Raw genomic sequence first — 19,322 nt, forward strand, 5'->3', positions numbered from 1 at the left:
TTATTGTAAGCATGGTAAATTGTTAATCAAAATCTATCTGTTTGTTCCCCCCAAAAAATTGATGACGTCATCTCAAAATTTTGCCGAATAAATTCAACCCAAAATGTGCAAAATATGATGAATTTTTTACTTGTGATTTATTACTGCGTTCATATTTTTTCGATTTGCTTAAAAAGGCGGCTCCAAAAAATTACCGAATGACTCAATAAAATTTTGGAAATACAATTATGTTATTTTTAGTATTACACTGCACCAATCCAAGTTGACATAGGTACGTGTCCTTGAAAAAATGTTCATGACGTCAACACAAAATTGTCTAAAGTAAAAAGTCAACTCGAAAGTCTCAAAAATTAAAAAAAAGTGAAACAGGGAAGTCAAATTTCAGTACAAATTTGCGAACATTTTGGTTAAAAAAACTCCATGTTTAGTTTTACAGTTTAGAAACGAGAAACGAAATTTTTAAGAAGCAAAATTTGCAAACAATCAATTTAAAATGTCTGAAAATACTGAGCGTTTTTCCAAAGATCCTAAATGATTTTGAGTAAAAAGAAAGATAGTCGTGATAGTTCTAAGTGGCGTAAGGATTACTTAAGAATTTCTCAATTTTCACAGCTCTGAAAACATTTTGAAATACAGATGCACTCTATTCTTATCAAATAAAATTCGTGGCGACTGATATAGGTCACGACACTGTGTTAGTTGTGCTACGATTTTTCTCCACCTTATCAAAAATAAAAAAAACCCAGCCGGAATAAAAAACCGAATTTTTCTTTGTCCTCAATTTCTCGTTTGTTTAATGCACACAAATAAAAAGTAAAAGTGCACACAGTAGTATTCTTATCAGCACGTGTTGCTTCGTCGCGTGAGCACGTGCAAGCAAACCAGATAAGACCATTGCCAACGACACTATTAAACCTAGATAAGAGAAAAATTCGACTAATTATAGAAACGATAATGGAGTCATTTTTCGAACCCAAATAGATACCAGCAAAACTTCCACTATTTGTGAAAACAGCAATGTCTCTAGGCGCACTATCTAAAAACAATATTTATAAACACATTAACATAACATCGGTAGCGATAAGGCCCGAACTGGCTGATTCTAGTTCCAAATCCGAACCACCCAAGACCGTTACGAAATGCCTGCGCTTCGAATTTTAAACCGATCTGACCTGTGATCTCGAAGAATACGACGCAGAAAGTACGAAAAAAGGTATCAAAACGTCCTAGAAACAGGCGTTTCGTAACGGGATTATTCAACTATCGATTGACCTCTGGGTCCATCACGCTGATATCGCATGGAAGATCAACGATCAATAATCTATTTTTTGAGGGTTTTCGAAAAATCGAGTTGCGCAAAGGCGTGTTTTCGTTTCACAATTTTAAGCAAGTCTTGACGTCAGGACGTTATTATTATTAATTGGCGGTTTAACAATAGATGAGATCATTGCTCAAACAAACGAAATTCAATTACGCTAAGAGGTTCAGATAGGGAAGTACACAAGTGCGTACTTAAGTGACTTTAAACGACGTTTTTATGAGGTACATTATGGGCAAAGTCTGAGGCGCCATTTAAAAATCGTGGTCCTTCGAGCCGGACGCGTCCCGGGTCAGCGTACACAAACTGTGGCACTAAATTTAAAATTTTATTAACTCACTTGCACAGATAAAGAAACTTTACAGCAAGTTGGCCATTACAATATGGAATCAATAAATCTGTACATGAAATAATATTTTTTCTGTAAGACACGAATTATATAACCTACGTGTAGCATACCATAATTTTTTATACATAAATAGTTGTGTAAAAATATGTTACGATTAATTTAAATACACTCAATATATTTCTGTCACACTTACACTAACATGATGCGGGTTAGATAATATCGAAAAATGACTACAAATATATCTTCGTATATTTTTCTCCTAGTTTACATAAAACTTTGTGCCGATTAACAAAATGCTCAATCTCGTGAAAAAAACGGACAGAAACATCCAAAGTTTTTGATGCCTTAACAACCATCGAGTTATGAAATGACGTATTTACAGAATCCAAAACGTGTGAGCACTGGCGCCGCCCCGGCGCCTCCGTCCCCGAAACCGAGCGCGGGCCCCGGGCGCCGCGCGCGTTTGATATTTGAGGATTAGATTCAAGAATTGTCACAAGAGACACAACTGGAAAAAAACGACAAAGGAGCAAAACGACGCCGATAAGAACGAAACAATTTCCATTGAGATATACGAACGTGTACTACGCTTCTACGAGAACAAAAAAAGTGCGTCGTTTGGCTCCTCGAAAACAAGCGAGAGTCGGTCGTGGGCGGATCAAACAATCGAGTAACGGTGCTATCAGGTGACGTCTATGTACATAAGCTCTTTTGCGACAAAGAAAGTAGAAACTTCGCTTGAATCTAACGACTGGGCGCTCGTTCGGAGCTGCGGTAGTCGAATGAGAACTTCCATTCATGCAATGTATAGTCAGGCACTGTTCAATAAGTATTACACCAATAAATCGAATGCTTATATCCTTAAAAACGCTGATATGTCGGAGAGCAAACCGAAAAGAGAGGTCTGAGCAAGTTTTAAGGATATAAAATAGCATAAGTTAGTAGCGCGGGACTGTTAAAATAATAAACGTGTCTTATACATCAAATTTTTCGATTACGGCATTTGCTATTTATACATACTTTATAAATCAGCCCTTATTTCTCTCTTGTGAATAGAATTAAAGAAATATGACGTACATCCAAGTTGCTACTGAATTTATACAATTTCGACGATACACAGACAAACCAGAATTTCGTGTAGTAAATCATATTTCGATAAAATCAGTTGACTTTACGTTACACGTACTTAACTACTCTAAACCAATAGCGCTACACATTAGTGTAATGTATATGAAAAGGAAAAAAAAAACAAAAAAGAAACCTACAATACCTATGTCTTAAAATTAACTCCTTAAAACGAGAGTGTGGCGGTCGAGAGGGTCGCTCGACCTCGCGACCCTCCCGGCCTCCGCCGAGACCAAAACGCCCGAAATCCCTGCACAGTTCTTTCTTTTCGAAACTCATAACAGAAATTTTGATTAGTTTACTGCAATAATAGAAAATTCCAAGGCACAGGTCATTTCTGATAAGGTCTTTCGGGCGGGGAAGAAGCGCGCCGCGACGCAACTGCGCGTCGCAGCGCCTGCCCCCGAGCCCGCGATCGTTGTGTGCGAACTGTGCACGAACATGCGGCAACAAAGTGAGATCAATGTACAAAACGAGCGATCATGTTACTACGCGCGGAATTAAACAATTCATGAAATGTGTCTCGCGCGCAATTCCCGTTTTTTGTTCTTCCATATGATAAAATATTTTTGTATAAATTCACTATGATACATTGCCTGAGTTGGTAATATTTTATCCATACACGAGATACAAAATCGGCGTCGGGAATTGCGCGCTCACCGAATTTACGTGAGGACGTATCGAGTTTGACAGGTTGTGTATTATATAAAATCGGGCAGACAGATTTGATGATTCGCTACGATATAAAATTTGCTTTACTAGATCTATTCACAAGGTTTCGTTTATAAAATTTCACAACCGATATTTATGTGTGTGATGGGGGAAAATCGAACGAAAAATCCATAATCGAAAATTGAGACGATGCAAGCGGACTATCTCATGAATTGTAGAATCAAACATAACTAAAACAAGATTGAACACAAGCATAAATTTCTGGGCGCGAACGCAATACAAAAACGGAAACATTCGATTCGTTCAAACAACACATTTGTAAAACACTTATACCCTACCTTAGCTTACTCTTAAACGTAGAAAAAAAAGTCGATTAAAATAATGATTATTGAAATTAAATGGAAACCTAACCTAGAACTGTATCAGCGTTTAGAAAAAAAATTGAAAATAGTCGACGACAAAGTAAAAAATGTACACAATCATGATATAACGCTTCTTTAAAAAATTACCTATTTAATTACGCAATTTTACTAGAAAGTTTTGATGAAGGCAGAGATGGTAAGAAACCTGAGCACTTCAGTTTGTGACAGAACACTGAGAAATTGCTTTTATTCACATGATCACATCTTAAAAAAATCAACTAATGTCCGGAGTGTTTGACGATCGAGACCACAGGTTCTGCTCGAATTGTTGTTGTTCGTTGACGTGAGAATTTTGGAAAACGTCCACTGTACAATACAACCGGTTTAGATCTGCTGGAAGCCCTGTGCTGACAACGGCTGCGGGGTACGTGCAGAAGTGCAGGAGTTGATCCGTCTCTTCCTGGACGCCATCTTGGATACGGTGGAAACTAGAACTACTTTGGGGGCCTAAGTCTGACCTTTGTCATTTGCTGTTCGCCTGAAGTGCCGTGTTTATCTGCGACCACAGATCCTTCTTGCACGATTTGGACCTGAAACACGAGCCAAGTCAAAGACGGAACCTCGATTTTCGACGACCCACCTTCTGATAGACTGAAGCCACTCCTTGAACTGCGTACTCCCCTCCGGCGTTATCTGGAACGCCGCCCTCGCGGCGCAGACGATGCTCACGAAGTCCTCATAGTCGGCCGACGTCAGGTGGTACAGCTTCTGGTGCATGCATTGTATGTACATCTGCTGGCACTTTTGCACCAGCGGCGTCAGCGCCGTCCTCAGGTGCTGCATCACCATCGTCGGGTTGTTCCGCGACAGGTAATGAGCCGCCTCGATGGCGACGTCGTGCAGCACGAACGGACTCACGATGGAGTTGACGGCGCACACGCAAAAATGGTGCAGGTACTGCGTTCCTGAAACCCAACGAGTCACAATTTTTAGAAAATTTCATTTGTAGAATAAGTATTAGCATTGTTGAAGTATATTATAGTTGGACAACCTAATACAAATTTTACTTCGCCTAAATAGTGAGCTTTGAGACAAGGAATCCAGGGGGCGTGGGACAAATTTTTCGTCGTCTGAGAACTTGTTTGATCTACAGACCAAGGCACACTCAGGCCAATATCGACTCTAAGCGATTTATCTATAAGCCGATATTCGTAAGATTTGATCTGATACACATCCACTACGAAGAACTAACCCGTTTCGACCATTGGACTTTACAACGAATAAGTGAACAAAGTTCTTGAACATCTTAACGATTTAATACATAATGTTCTCGAATTACAAAATTTACATTTCAAATTGTGTTATCAAATGGTAAAACACTCACCAAAATTTGTCACCAACAATGAAATGACGCAATCTTTAAATTTTACAATAGTATATCCTCCGTTTACGATTTATGCATCCGTGTTGAGTTTTCACCCCAGACGTCAAGATTTTTGGGAAAAAAATCAACATTTTCCAATTTATAATGTTATTTAAATTTTAAAAAGTACCATAGTCCTGATCTTGTGATTTATAAATACGCTATTGAGATTTTTCGGCTTTTCGATTTCTCGATTTTTCAACTTTAAATGTCTCAATTTTTCAATATTTCAATTTTGGGCTTTTCCAATTCTTCCATTCTTCAAATTTTCCGTTTCTCGATTTTTTTATTTTTCGATTTCCCAATTTTTCGATGTTTCAATGATACGATTTCTCAATTTTTGTCCTCATCAATTTTACGATTTTTCAATTTTTCAAATTTTCAGGTTTCTAAATTTTCAGTTTTCCGATTTCTATTTTAAGTATTTTTTTTTTATTTTTCGATTTCTGGACTTCCTAAAGATTTTCAATTCTTCAATTTTTCGACTTTTTAAGCTTACGATTTTTCGACTGCTGTTTTAGATTTTTGATTTCTCAATTTTCCAATTTTTTAATTTCTCAATTTTTGAATATTTCTTTCAGTTATGAGATTTTTCAATATTTTGATTTTTCGACTTTTCGATTTTTGAATTGATGGATTTTTTTTTCTCGATTTTTTACTTTTTGGATTTTTAATTTATTGTTAAACTTTAGATTTTTCAATTCTTCGATATTTCAATTTTTCCAACTTTCTAATTTTAATTTTCGACTTTCCAGTTTTTCTTTTTTACAATTTTTCGATCGTTCAATGTCTCAAATTATCACTTTTTCAATTTTTAACTTTCCTTTTCAACTTCCGACTCATCAATTTCTCAATCCTCCAATTTTTCGATTTCTCGATGTCTCAGTTTTTGAATTTTTCGATATTTCGATTTTTGGATTTCTCGGTTTTTCGATTTGTTAATTTTGGGCTTTTCAATTTCTGGATTTTCCAATGTTCCGATTTTTCAATTTTTCAATTTTTTAAATTGAGTTGGATTTCTGGATTCTTCAATTTTGCGATATTTTAATTGTTCAATGTTTTAAATTTTAGATTTTTCGATTTCACGATTTCTCGATTTTTTAACTTTTCAGTTCTTCAGTATTTAAATTTTTCAAATTTTGACGTTAAATTTTCAGTTTTCTTATTTCTCAAATAATCTATTTTTGTTTTTCCCACTTTCCAAAGTTTCGATTTTTCAGTTCTTCAATTCTTCGATTTTTCGACTTCGCTTTATTGGTTTTTCGATTTCTCAATTTTTGGTTATTTCTTTCAGTTTTGATGTTTTTCAATATATCGATTCTTTGATTTTTAGACTTCTAGATTTTTCGATTTTTTATTTTTGGATATTCAGTTTTTCGTTTTTTATACATACTTTACATTTTTCAATTTTTCGATTGTTTTGTATTTCAATTTCTCAATTTTTCAACTTTTCCATATTTTAATTTTTCAACTTTTAAATTTCTAGGTTTTTCGATTTCTAGAGTTTCCAGTTCTATAATTTAATTTTTCAATTTTCCGAATTTTTAAATTTTTTAAGATCTCGATTTATTAAGATTCGGATGTTTCGATGTTTTGAATGTTCAATCTCTCGCTTTATCAATATTTCCATATTTCAGTTTTCGATTTTTCGATTTTGGCCTATTTCGGTTTCTCAATTTTTCGATTTTTCGACTCCGATTTTTTTTGTCTTTTGATTTTTCGATTTCTCGATGTCTCAGTTTTTGAATTTTACGATATTTCGATTTTTCCATTTGTTGGTTTTTCGATTTTTTGCTTTTCAGTTTCTCGAGTTTTCGATATTTCGATTTTTGATTTATCCGATTTTTCAATTTTCCAATTTTTTAAATTTTCGACTTCTCGATTCTTAATTTTTGAGTTTTTCGATTTTTAAATTATAGATTTTCCAATTTTTTTATGTTTCGATTTCTCGATTTTACAATTTTCCCATATTTGAATTTTTCAGTGTTTTAAATTTTCGATTTCGAGGATTTACTGTTACAGTAGTCATCGTTCATCAAGAACAATTATTACTGTGCGTTAAAATGCCTACATACTGATAAGCACGTACATACAAGACGCATTTAAGGCTGTTTTAAGTCTGCTACATTTAATTTTTGCGATTTTAAATTTATTTCTTGATGTCTAAATCGTATATATTTAAATGGTGGTAAATATTTTGTGATAAAATGCATTTTAGTTTAAAAAATAATATGTATTTAATGATTTGACTACTGTTAATAAAAAAATACGTAAGAAGATGTTCATATTGAATTAATTTGGTGTTCATAGTTTGATGATAACCCATAGTTATTCTGGAGGCAAATTAGATAACTTGTTACTTATTAATTAAAGTAGTGCTCGTTTAATTCCGTGCCTTTAAAGTGGCCAAAGGGACGCATATTTGTTAGTCATGCAGTTCATGGATAATATACCGTGATAATATTAAATTTTTGTTACCTTAATTTTTATTTGTTTTTGTGCAAATATACGTGCTACCACACACATGAAACAGGTATGCACTATATATAAATATATTACATATATGTAAAGTCTTCAACACGCAGGTTTGCTTATTTTGTGACTGGTCCCCGTACAACGTACTGACTAATACGTCCGTTTACTACCTTATCGACATCACGTGCTTACAGACTATTTTTACCCCCTTTCGTAAGGTACCGCCACTTCATAGTGAAGCGAGTGAGATGTAAAATATATGTTCATTCTTTTCTACATGGGAAAGCGATTCTCCGTATACATTGTCCAACTATAATATACTTAAACAATGGTACTAGTTTTCTCCTAACTATTATTTGCTCCTACCTAGATGCTTCGATATCCTCAGCAGCCACTTGACGTCCTCCCCGTAGGGCGGGTTCCTCGCGTACTTCGCCTGCGGCCGGTCGTCGTGCACGCGCCTCGCCAGCGTCTCCATCGCCAGCATCCCCACGCGGTAGGCCGTCAGCAAGTACCGCAACTGCGCCTGGTTGAACTGCTGCGGCTGTCGGTGCTGCGGTCTCGGCGGCGGCGCTTGCTGCGGCACGATCCCAGGCGGGGGCGGCGCGCCGCTCGTCTGGAGCGGCAGCGAGTAGAGGTGCCCCGCCGGCACCGGCGTCGAGCGCATGCTCGGCACCGGCTGCGAGACGGCGCAACCGGCGCCGTAATAACGGATCGGCTGCATCTGGTTGGGGGGGTTGGGCGCGATCGCCGCGTACGGCGGCTGGTTGAGCGCCGCCGCCGGCAACGGGTACTGCGCCGGAGGCGGCGCGTTCGCGAACGCGCCCTGCTGCGGCGCCGGCACGTTCGGGTAGCCGGCCGGCTGCTGCGGCGTGAACTGCTGGCCGCCGGCCGCCGGTGGCGGGTACTGGAACTGGTACATCTGCATGTGCGCGGGAGGCGGTTGGTGCAGGGGGACAGCTTGAGGGTGTATAGGGCCCCCGTAACTGATCTGGTGCGGGTGGTGCAGGAAGTTGTAGTGGCCGACGGCGTAGGGCACGGCGATGCCGAGCGGCGCGAGCGTGGTGGCAGCCGGGTGCTGCGGGTAGGGCGGCGGCGGCGCTGTGGTCACCACCACCGGGCTGCTCGTCGCGATGACGGGCGCGCTGGGGGGCGGCAGCTGCACCTCGGGCCCGGGCTCGATGAGGGCGACGAGGGCGCCGTGCGCGTCCAACAGGGGGTCGTGCGGCATCTCGTTCTCCATCATCTGCTCGCCGCCGGGCGTGTGATGGATGTACAGTTCGTACCAGTACTTGGCCACCTGGAAGAGGACCTCCGGGTACACGCCGCCGCCTTTGGCGGCCGTCTCCACGGTGAGGCACGCGTGCTCGAGCATGTCGTCGCTCTGCTCCTTGCACTGAAGGATGGCGCGCTGGATCTCGTTGGGGTTGAGCGCGTGAGCGTGAGGTAGGCACGAGAGCGCCAGCTCGGCGGCGGCTCGGACCATGTTGGGGTCGCAACCGCGGGACGCCCGGTCGGCGATGCTGGCCGCCTCGGGCGGCGTTAGGTGGCCCTCCCACGTATCGATGAGAAACGATATGGCGGCGGCGCCGATCTCCATAGCTTGCCCTAGAAATCGACATTAGCGTCACCGACGAGTTCGGATTTTCGCTTACCGGTGATCCAGGAGACGTGTGACGAATACGTGCGACTCAACCAGTTCGGACTGACGCAATTGTGCAGCCCCAGAGCGTACAAGCCGATCTGGAAGGCGCACATGTGCAAGGCCCTGTGAGGTCCGTGGTGGTTCTGGCTGGTCGACGGCTGCGTGAACAAGGAGGTGCTGCTCGAACCTCCGGCTTTGTTCAGCACGATCTTCGCCAGTTCGAACATGAAATGAGCCCCGGCTTCCGAAGGCTGGTTCGGGATGGAGGGATAGGCCCTTTTTCCTTTGTAGCGCGACTCTTTGGTGCGGGTGATCTGGACGCTCGAGCCCTGCGACGGACCCGACGCGTTGGCGCCGTTCCCCAGGTTCATGTTGCCCAGGCCCTGCTCGACTTCGGCGCTCGTGGAACTATGGGGACGGCTGCAGCAATCTGCGGAAGCATAAAACGATTTATGACCTCGTTTCAGAACTATTCTCGAACATGACACGTACACAAAAAAAAATCAATTAGTTCGCGTGTCCGTCGACACATTCTCCTAATTAAAGCCAATAAAATCTTTGAACAGAAATGCGCCAATTTACTTACTGATATCCGTGGGGAGCATCTCCGGCGGCGGCACGAACGGACTCAACGGAGTCATCACCTTGTCGCACTCCTCCCTCTGCCCCACCCGGTTGTACTGACTCTTCACCGGCGGATTGCTCGAATAATACGAGCTGAGCAGCGGCGACTTCAGCAGCTGGTGTATCTCTCGATCCAGCAGCCGGTCCATGATCCGCGCCACCTTCCAGCAGTCGTCTTTGTAGAACGTCAGCAGCGTGATGGCCAGGTCGCCCTTCTGCCGTCTCGTCCCCTCGCACAGGAGCGGATGGTCAGCCTCCGAGACGTTCGCCTTCATTCCTAGCGCCGCCACCGCCGCCTCGAACCCCAGCGGCTCGTCCGTCGGCAGCCTCAAATTCACGAGCTTGTTCCTGTCCCTACCGACAACACTCGGGATCACCAGCGCGTCGAAGATGAAGCTCGCCAGCATCGTCGGCAGCATGGCCTCGCCCCTCGACTTGATCGTGCCTTCCTTCAGGTGCTCGGCGCGCTCGCGTAAAATCTGCAGCTCCCTGTGACCCAACGGGATCCGTTTCAGCAGGTTGACCAAATCGGACTCCTGGTTGGCGAGCTTCACTTCCAGCGGCTTCGTTGACGCCGGCGGTCGCGCCATCTCTAATCCGAACATGCCGACGCGGAAGGCCAGATGGTGGTGCTCGGGGTTCTCGGCGAGCACCGAGCACAGGAACGCGCACTTGGCGAGCGTCCCCGACGCCAAACAACTCAGCTGGTGCGACGCCGGGTTCACCTGCTGCTTCTTGCCCTTGCGCTTGGGTATCGGCGGGATTTCGATCATGAGGTCGGGCGGGTTGGCGAGGAGCTCCTCCGCCAGCTTCACCCCCAAGATGCACGCTTCCTTGCTGTGGCCGTGCGCGTGGAGACCCTCGGCGCGCGCGAATAGCACGTCCCACGGGTCGTCGCACTTGCGCACGCTCGCGAACATCGACTTGCTCTCGGTCTCCTCGACTTTCTCTTTCTGGCCGGGGTTGGTCACCGTCTCGAAGACGGTGTTGGCTTCCTTGGGGTTGTAAAAATACACGTTGTACTCGTCCCCGGACTGCGGGGACTCCGAATTCGACGAGGACGTCGACTCGTCCTTGGAGGGGCGCCGCGAGTTCGTCACTACCGGTTCGATCCAGACGCTGTTCTGCGACGTCGATGGCACGGATTCGGGTTTTTGGTAATTCTTGCTATCACTGATGTCACTGTTCCCTGAATTTTTGTTGCTGCTCGCCGACGACGACGAATCGCTGCCGCCGCCCTCCTGGGAGTCGGTGTCGCCGTCGCGGCGCAGGTCGTCGTCGTTCTCGCAGAAACCTACAATGCGAGAAAAGTCAAACTCTAGAGTGTGGTTTAAGAGACCCGGTGCTCACCTTCGCTGCTCACGCTCGACCTGTTGCCGTCGCGGTTGAGCTGCGGGTGCGGCGGGTACTCGGTCGGGTTGAGGCTCATCACCGAGACGAAGTCGAAACGCGTCACCCTGCTGTGGTGGTGGTAGTGGTGGTGATGGTGGTGGTGCGAGTGGTGCGGGTGCTCGCAGTTCAGCACCGCCTTGCTCGAGTTGACCTGGGTGACCGCCGACTCTCCTCGGTTGTCGGCGCCGTGCCTGAAGCACGTGAACGGACAATGATACATGGGGTTGATGTCCTGCGTGTACGTGATCCCCGGCATCGGGTAGTCGTCCCAGTCGAGATAGCACGCCTCGATCGCCGGCTTGAAGCCCGTGAACACCTCCAAGTCCATCTTCAGCGTGCCCGTCTTGTTCGAGTTGCTCTGGCTCGAGTTCCTGCACTTGCTCACCTTCTCCAGGATCTTCATGTGCCACGTCGTGAACTGGCTATGCAGCATGTCGCGCTCCTGCGGCGCCAACCCCGGATTGAGGGCCGCCAGCCGCCACAGCACCACCACCTCGTCGCACAATGACGAGCACGCGTGCTGCGAGGCGTGCGTGTTGCTGTTGACGTTGTTATGCTTGCCGCCGCCGCCGCCCCCGTAGCCTGAGTTGCCGCTGAGAAGAGCCACCTTCGTGTTGAACCACCAGATGAGAATCTGCTCGCAGGCCATGCACTCCTCGGTGATGATTTCGAGCAAGGGGACGGCGTTGCGGTCGTTGCGCTTGAACATCTCGCGGACGATGCTGAGGAGGTTCCACATGCCCTCGGGCTCGCGGCCACGGAGCGGCCGCAATAGAGACGTCCACTCGGCGGCGGCGGGCGGCGCGACGGTGCTCAAATAGTTGACGTCGCTGCGGAGACAAGAGTGAGAGACGGAAAAGGGGGCGAGGGTGGTGGTTTCTACCTGAACACGATGGGCGCCGGGACGCAGAACTTGATCAGGATTTTCTTGATGTTGTCATGGAGGGCCTTCTCGTCGAGGTACCAGGAGGTCTGGTCGTTGGCCGAGGCTCCTGCGGTCGGGTCGGGGGCCCCGCAAACGGAGTTTATTGCTGACGGTTGAGATCCTAACAGTTCGTCGAGTAGTCGTTGAGCGGTCGGTAGGATTTGCTGCGGCAGCTCGCTGATGAGGTATTGTGCGAACTTCTGGAGCTGCTCCCTGTGGAGGCGCGACAGCGATTCCGACACCGGGGCCCTGAGGGTCACCAAATGGGGCTGAAACCACAAACCGCGTCACAGAAAAAATAATGATTAAAAAAAATGCGTCTCTGGGAACACAAACGCGGCTCATAAACGGTAATTGTGTCCGATTTAACATTTAATAACGGTGTTTTCCGGTTAAAGTTCAAGTTGAAGCTCTTGACCGCTCGTTGCATATTTATTAGGTGCTTTTTGTGCGCCAGCCATAAACCAGACACCTTCGTATTGTGATACGTACGGACAGTTACACGCAGAAAGTGTTTTTGATTTATGCTAGCGCGGTTTGATTAAAATTCGTCTTTTCGACGACGAATTCGAAAGAGTGGAATTTTATGCGGGGAATTTTTTATCGCTCGCCGCGGTATTTCTGTTCAAATTAAAATAACTATTTATGCAAAATAAAAGTTTTATTGTTTGTTGAGATAAAGATTAACATTCGCGTCTATTTTTACGAGGAATTAGAATAATACTCTCATTTTAAAGCTTTTCCATTTTTTAACGTCGACGATTAATTCGGAATTATTGAAATATATGCAAATGCGAATTGAAATAATAAACAGTTTATTATTAGCTCTCGACGAAAATCGATGCAGCGTGAAAAACCTTTTTGGGCGTTAATCGCTTAAATCGTCCGCGAAATTAGTGCGCTCCGTACGACTCCGGAGAACTAGTTGGAATTCGAGCAAACATCCACTCGTTACCCTCTAATGACTTTCCACATTCCCAAAAATAATAAAAATAATTACGACGATTGTTTCCACGACGATTTAATGCTCGAAATAACCATTAGACAAACAACATTAGCGTTTTTCTCTTGCATAATTTACTAACTCCACTCGAGCTAATTTGTTTTCGAATCATCGGCAGAAGCAAAAAAGAAAATCGACTCCTTAATAACGCATCGGTATATACAGACGGTTTGAACACTCCGTATTTGAGCGGTCACACTTCTCCGTTGGGAAAAACTCTACACTTTGACACAAATGAGACCCGAGGTTCGACCTGAAATAATAGCTTTAGTTTTTAAGGGTCGTCCTGGACGAAAAACAAGTCCCACTGGAATTGTTTGTGTCGGCCGTCCTTAAATACCCCTTTTTGTACGAACAACTAAATATTCAAAAAAAAAAAAGTTGGCGAGCCTCATTCGACTACCTTCAATGACCAGTGTTGTATACTCTACATGCAGACGTCGTTTCATATTTAAAAACCATACTTCCAGCGAGTAAATAAAACGCTCTTCCAGCTGATAAGATTACATTACGAAAATGAAAACTATCCAGTCCGGGTTCCGCGTCGCCCTCGTTTCGAGCCTCTGTTAGTAAACAAAGCCAGCGGTAAACAAGCCTCGACGAGGTTATCGACACACCTAGGGGAACCTACCGAATGTATACGAGTGAGGCAGACGGCGACGATGTGCGAGCACCAGTAAGCTGTGGAATCGCAGGTGCAGTTGCAGGAGGAGATGCGGCGCCGGTCGAAGGTCACTGCTACAGAGACGTACTGAGTGCCGCGGTAGTTCTGCTGGACGCTGGCCGACAGGTGAAAACCTGAAAACAACAAAGACAGTTTAAAAAATTGTCCGTTTTGATTCAACGTCAGGAGCGGGATCGGTCGTGTAGTGTCTCCGGACGAAAAAAATCGTGAGCGGCTCGTCGTGGCCTTCGCGTCCGGATCGATACTCGGTTACGGCGACGACATTATGTTCTTCCGTTTCGAATAATTAAAGTCGGACGATTTGCCCCTTGTTGCCGCTTTACGGGTAAATAATTAATGCCTACGCGAAGCTGCGGACTGACGTGTTCGTATGCGAGTCCATTGTTCTCGAATACCCCACCTGTCGTGCGCTACTGCCAACTAAATTACAAAATAATTGCATTTCAACGGCAACAACAATTCCTCGGTGTCTTGGCTTTTTTCCGGAGTTTCTCGGACTCCGGTTCGTTGTCTTTGTCGTAATCATAGTCATTATGGAACACGGACGTGTCGCCGCCATAAAAAAATTGAAAAAAAAGTGGAGTACCTCAAGGACTCTTCCACTATCGTTTCAATGCAAAACATTTTGAGCTAGGAAAAAAAATTAAAACGAAGAACAGCTGTATTGTTTTCCCCCGATGTCTCGATTTATCTAAACGTGTCAGTACGACCACTTACCAATTTGTAAGGGATCCTTGACCATGTTATTCCTGACGAGGTGCTCGCCCCTCGTAAACTCATCAGCAGCTCCATTTGCCAAACACGAATACAATCTAATGTCCTCTTCATTATCCGGGAAACTCCAGAATGCTATACGAAGTTGTAGTTGTTCGGGAACCGGTGGATACACGTGTTCCACGAGTTCGAAGGGAATGTGGGAAGCTACGCATTTCGCCGCTAGTTCCGTCAACGATGGGACATTTTGGGTTTCTGGAAAGAGAAAAGAGAATTTTGTAGATGGTGTTGTGTTTCTGGTTTGAGTCGCGTAACGAAGTTACGAAGTTTGTATCGGAAATTTTAACGAGGGATTTTGTTTAAGAAACTGGAGAATATAATAATAGTAAAGTTTAATCTAAGTCATGGTAAAGGAAAACGTTAGAAATATTGTACGTGAAAATTATGCATTATCGGAACACGGAATTATTTTCAATATGTTCTGAAAGTTAGTTATTCGTTGTGGAATATTTATATTATGGCGACGATCTGAAAGTTGCTAAAGTAATAAGAACGAACAAGGACAAAAGCAAAAAAAAATTAGTCCAAGGTTATTTCGACAGAACTTCCCTCGCCCCTGGAGTGCAGCCCAACAAATCACGCTCCTTTCAAAAATTATAAAAATCTTTTGCAATTTTTTTTATAATTTCTATAAAGTATAAACCGCAGCTTTTTTAACTTGAATTCTTCAATTTTCGAGTTTTTAAGTTTAAATTTTTCACTTTTTTAATTTTCCAAATTTTTCAATTTTTCTATGTTTCGGTTTCATCATTTTTTGTTTTGTTAATTTTAATTTTTTCAGTTTCACTTCTTCAATTTTTCGTTTTTTTTTTTCATCAATTCTTAGCTTTTGTAATTTTTCGATTCACAATTCCTCAAGTTTTCATTTTTATATGTTTCACTTTTCCAATTTTCTAACTTTTCGATGTTTCAATTTTTGATTTTTCAATGTTTACTTCCCGAGCGTAAGCGAAGGAAGTATTGTAATCGAGTCCGTCGATCGACCCTCTATTTTTCTGTTTTCTCAATCTTTCATGATCCCTGGAGTACAAAGAAATAGATCTGCCGTTTCCGTCTGTCTGTCTGTCTGTCTGCCATCTGTCAGAAATTTTATTACACAGATAATCTCCGAAACAACTGGACTTATGAATATTATATGGATAGTAAAACGCTACACATGTACTTATGACTCCGTGTTGAGTTTTTACCCGTACAGATTTTTGAAAAAAAAAACATAATTACATATAAAAAAACCGAATGCTTTGAAATTTTGCAGATGTTTTAAAGTTATAAAATTTTTAATCAAAGTATATTTGATTATCCCTTCCAAAAAATTGATGACATTAGCTCAAAATTTTGCCGAAAAAATCTAAAATGTACAAAATTTGATAAGTCTATACTTGTGATTTATCATTCCGTTCATATTTATTGAATTTGCTTATACAGGCTGACTGAAAAAAATTAATGATTAATAAATGAATTTGGTTTAATCAGGAACTGCAAAACCGAATGCTAAAATATGCAAAATATGATGATTCTATACTTTATTATCACTGCATTAATATTTTTTAGATTATACGGGGTGTCTCAAAAAAATTAATGACTGAGTCAATACATTATATTGATTAAAGCAAGAATTGCAAAACTGAATACTTTGAAATCTTGGAGACGTTTGGAAGTTATTGATTGCAATCAAAGTAGCATTTAATCAAAATGTATCAAAAAATTGATGACGTCACTCAAAATTTTGCCGAATAAATCCTATCTACAATGTGCAAAATATGATCAGTCTATACTTGTAATTTCTCAATGCATTCATATTTTTTAGATTTGCTTATACAGGGTAACTCAAAAAAATTAATGAATCAATCAATTTATTTTATTGAATAAATCAAGAATTGCAAAAATGAATACTTTGAAGTCTTATAGATACCCCCCCCCCTCCCCAAGAAATTGATGACGTCATCTCAAAATTTTGCTGAATAAATTCTACCCAAAATGTGCACAGTATGATGAGTTTTTGCTTGTGATTTATCACTGCATCCATATTTTTTAGATTTGCCCTCTATTTTCTCAGAGGATATGTCATTTGCCAAAATTAGTCTTATCTTAGCAAGGGCTAGCCCCGCCCACCCGCCCTCTGCTTTCTTAGAGGGTATAACATTTACCAAACTCAGTTTTATCTTGGCAATTTTCTTGTAGATTTCGAGCTCTAGAACTTACTTCCGACCTCGATTCTTTGATAACCCCAACAGTTTTTCCAGAATTAACCGTTGAAATATCGAAATCTTGGCATTTTAAAAAAAATTGACTTTAAAATGGAAGATTTCGAAAATATTGCCCGATGAACAAAAACACACAATTTTTTTGGGGAATCAGCACATCGAGATCTATATATTTCCGAACTTTTTGTGGATTTTTAGACAAGTTATTCAAATGTGAACTCCAACAGTTTTTCCAAAATTAACCGTTGAAATATCAATTTCTCAATTTTTCAACATTTAGTTTTGGGGATATTTCAATATCTGGATTTTTCAATTCTTCGATATTTCGGCTTTTCCATTTTTCAATTCTTCGATTTTTACTAATATTCCAACGTTCCAATTTTTCTCTCGATATTAAATTTTTCAATTTTTCGACTGTTTAATTTCCCGATTTTGCGATTTTTTGACTTCTCAATTAATATTTTTTAGATTTGCCCCCTATTTTCTCAGAGGATACGTTATTTGCCAAAATCAGTCTTATCTTAGCAAATACTAGCATTTTGGCATATCACATATCCTCTGAAAAAATAGGGGGCGGGTGGGCGGGGCTAGTACTTGCAAAGATAACACTTATTTTGGCAAATAACATATCTTATGAGAAAACAGGGGGCGGGTGGGCGGGACTAATACTTGCTAAGATAAGACTTATTTTGGCAAATAACATATCCTCTGAGAAAACAGGGGGTGGGTGGGCGGGGCTAGTACTTGCTAAGATAAGACTGATTTTGCCTCTATTAATCTTGCAAAAACTTGTTAAATTTAAAAAGTGTTAAATTGCAAATTTCCATGCTAACGAGTTGAATTCCTAAATCTGATAGGGTGTTTATTTTTTATGTTTCATTCTACATCAAGAGGGAGGAAAGTTCTGTTAAAACAACTTTCAACCAATTTTTTGATTTTGCGATTTATCGATTTTTATAAATTTTATATTTTCCAATTTTTCAATTTTTCGATGTTTTGATTTTCCGATTTCTTGGATTTTCAATTTTTCAGCTTTTCAGCTTTTCTATTGATAGATCTTCCAATTTTTCAATTGTTCGATTTTTCAATTTTTCGAGATTTCAGTGTTTCAGTTTTTCGATTCTTCAATTTTGCGATTTTTTGATTTCTTGGTTTTCCAAATTTCTCAATTTTTCAACATTTAGTTTTGGGAATTTTTCAATATCTGGATTTTTCAATTCTTCGATATTTCGGAATTTCAATTTTTCAATTCTGCGATTTTTAATAATATTTCAACATTCCAATTTTTCTCACGATATTTAAATTTTTCAATTTTTCGACTGTTCAATTTCCCGATTTTTCGATTTTTTGACTCTTCAATTCAAATTTTTTAGATTTGTCCCCCCTTTTCTCAGAGGATATGTCATTTGCCAAATTAGTCTTAACTTAGCAAGGACTAGCCCCGCCCACCCGCCCTCAATTTTCTTAGAGGTTATGGCATTTGCCAAAATCAGTTTTATCTTAGAAAGTATTAGCCCCGCCCACCCACCCTCTCTTTTCTTAGAGGCTGTGTCATCTGCCAAAATTCGTCTTATCTCAGCAAATACTAGCATTTTCGTAAATCACATATCCCTTGAGAAAATAGGGGGTGGGTGGGCGGGGCTAGTACTTGTTGAGATAAGACTTGTTTTGGCAAATGGCATATCCTTTAAGAAAATTTAAAAGGTGTTAAATTCCTAAATCTGATTGGGTGTTTATTTTTTATTTCATTCTACTTCAGGAGCGAGGGAAGTTCTGTCGAAACAACTTCGATTTTTTTTTTTATTTTTCAAATTTCGTTTCGGTTTTTTATTCTCTTTATTTCAACAATTTTTCAATTTTTTGATGTTCCGATTTTATAATTTTTTGTTTTTTCAATGATGCCTTTCTTCAATTTTTCGATTTGCAGTTTTCAATGTTTATTTTTTTTTGTTTCTTCAATTCTACGACATGCAACTCTTCTTGTTTTCGTTTTTATATTTTACAGTTTTTCAATTTTCCAACTTTTGGATGCATCAATTTTGCAATTTTTTGGTTTGCAATTCCAAAAGTTTTCAATTTTTCGTTTTTTCAATTTCTGATTTTTCATTTTTTATTTGTTCAATTTTTCGATCTGCAATTTTCAATGTTTTATTTTCTGTATTTTTCCAAATTTTCGATTTTTAATATTTCCATTTTTTAGTTTTCAATTTCTCGATATTTAATTTTTCATTTTTTTCGATATTTTAATGCTGCAGTTTTTCGACTTAAAATTTCTACAATTTTTCTATTTTACAGTTTTTGGGTTTTCCAATTTTTCTCTTTCGCGTTTTTTTAACCAATTTTTCG

General features: G+C 41.3%; 1 protein-coding gene across 1 annotated transcript in view; it reads right to left on the minus strand.

The window, feature by feature from the left end:
* Positions 1-4,044: 4,044 nt before the first annotated feature.
* Positions 4,045-19,322, minus strand: part of Dora (Dorado) — a 35,307-nt gene continuing 20,029 nt past the window's right edge. Inside the window, exons 2-10 of the mRNA XM_064051058.1 lie at positions 14,716-14,967; positions 13,945-14,111; positions 12,269-12,579; positions 11,344-12,215; positions 9,956-11,287; positions 9,380-9,799; positions 8,091-9,332; positions 4,467-4,791; positions 4,045-4,416 (exon numbers count right to left, since the gene is read on the minus strand). Of these exons, the coding sequence (XP_063907128.1) occupies positions 4,350-4,416; positions 4,467-4,791; positions 8,091-9,332; positions 9,380-9,799; positions 9,956-11,287; positions 11,344-12,215; positions 12,269-12,579; positions 13,945-14,111; positions 14,716-14,967 (4,988 nt within the window). The 3' untranslated portion in view covers positions 4,045-4,349. The remainder of the gene's footprint in view (positions 4,417-4,466; positions 4,792-8,090; positions 9,333-9,379; positions 9,800-9,955; positions 11,288-11,343; positions 12,216-12,268; positions 12,580-13,944; positions 14,112-14,715; positions 14,968-19,322) is intronic.

The sequence above is a fragment of the Zophobas morio genome, unplaced genomic scaffold, assembly GCF_036711695.1.
Source record: "Zophobas morio isolate AGI-343-1 ecotype UQ-CSIRO unplaced genomic scaffold, CSIRO_AGI_Zmor_V1 ptg000008l, whole genome shotgun sequence".
Classification (NCBI taxonomy): domain Eukaryota; kingdom Metazoa; phylum Arthropoda; class Insecta; order Coleoptera; family Tenebrionidae; genus Zophobas; species Zophobas morio.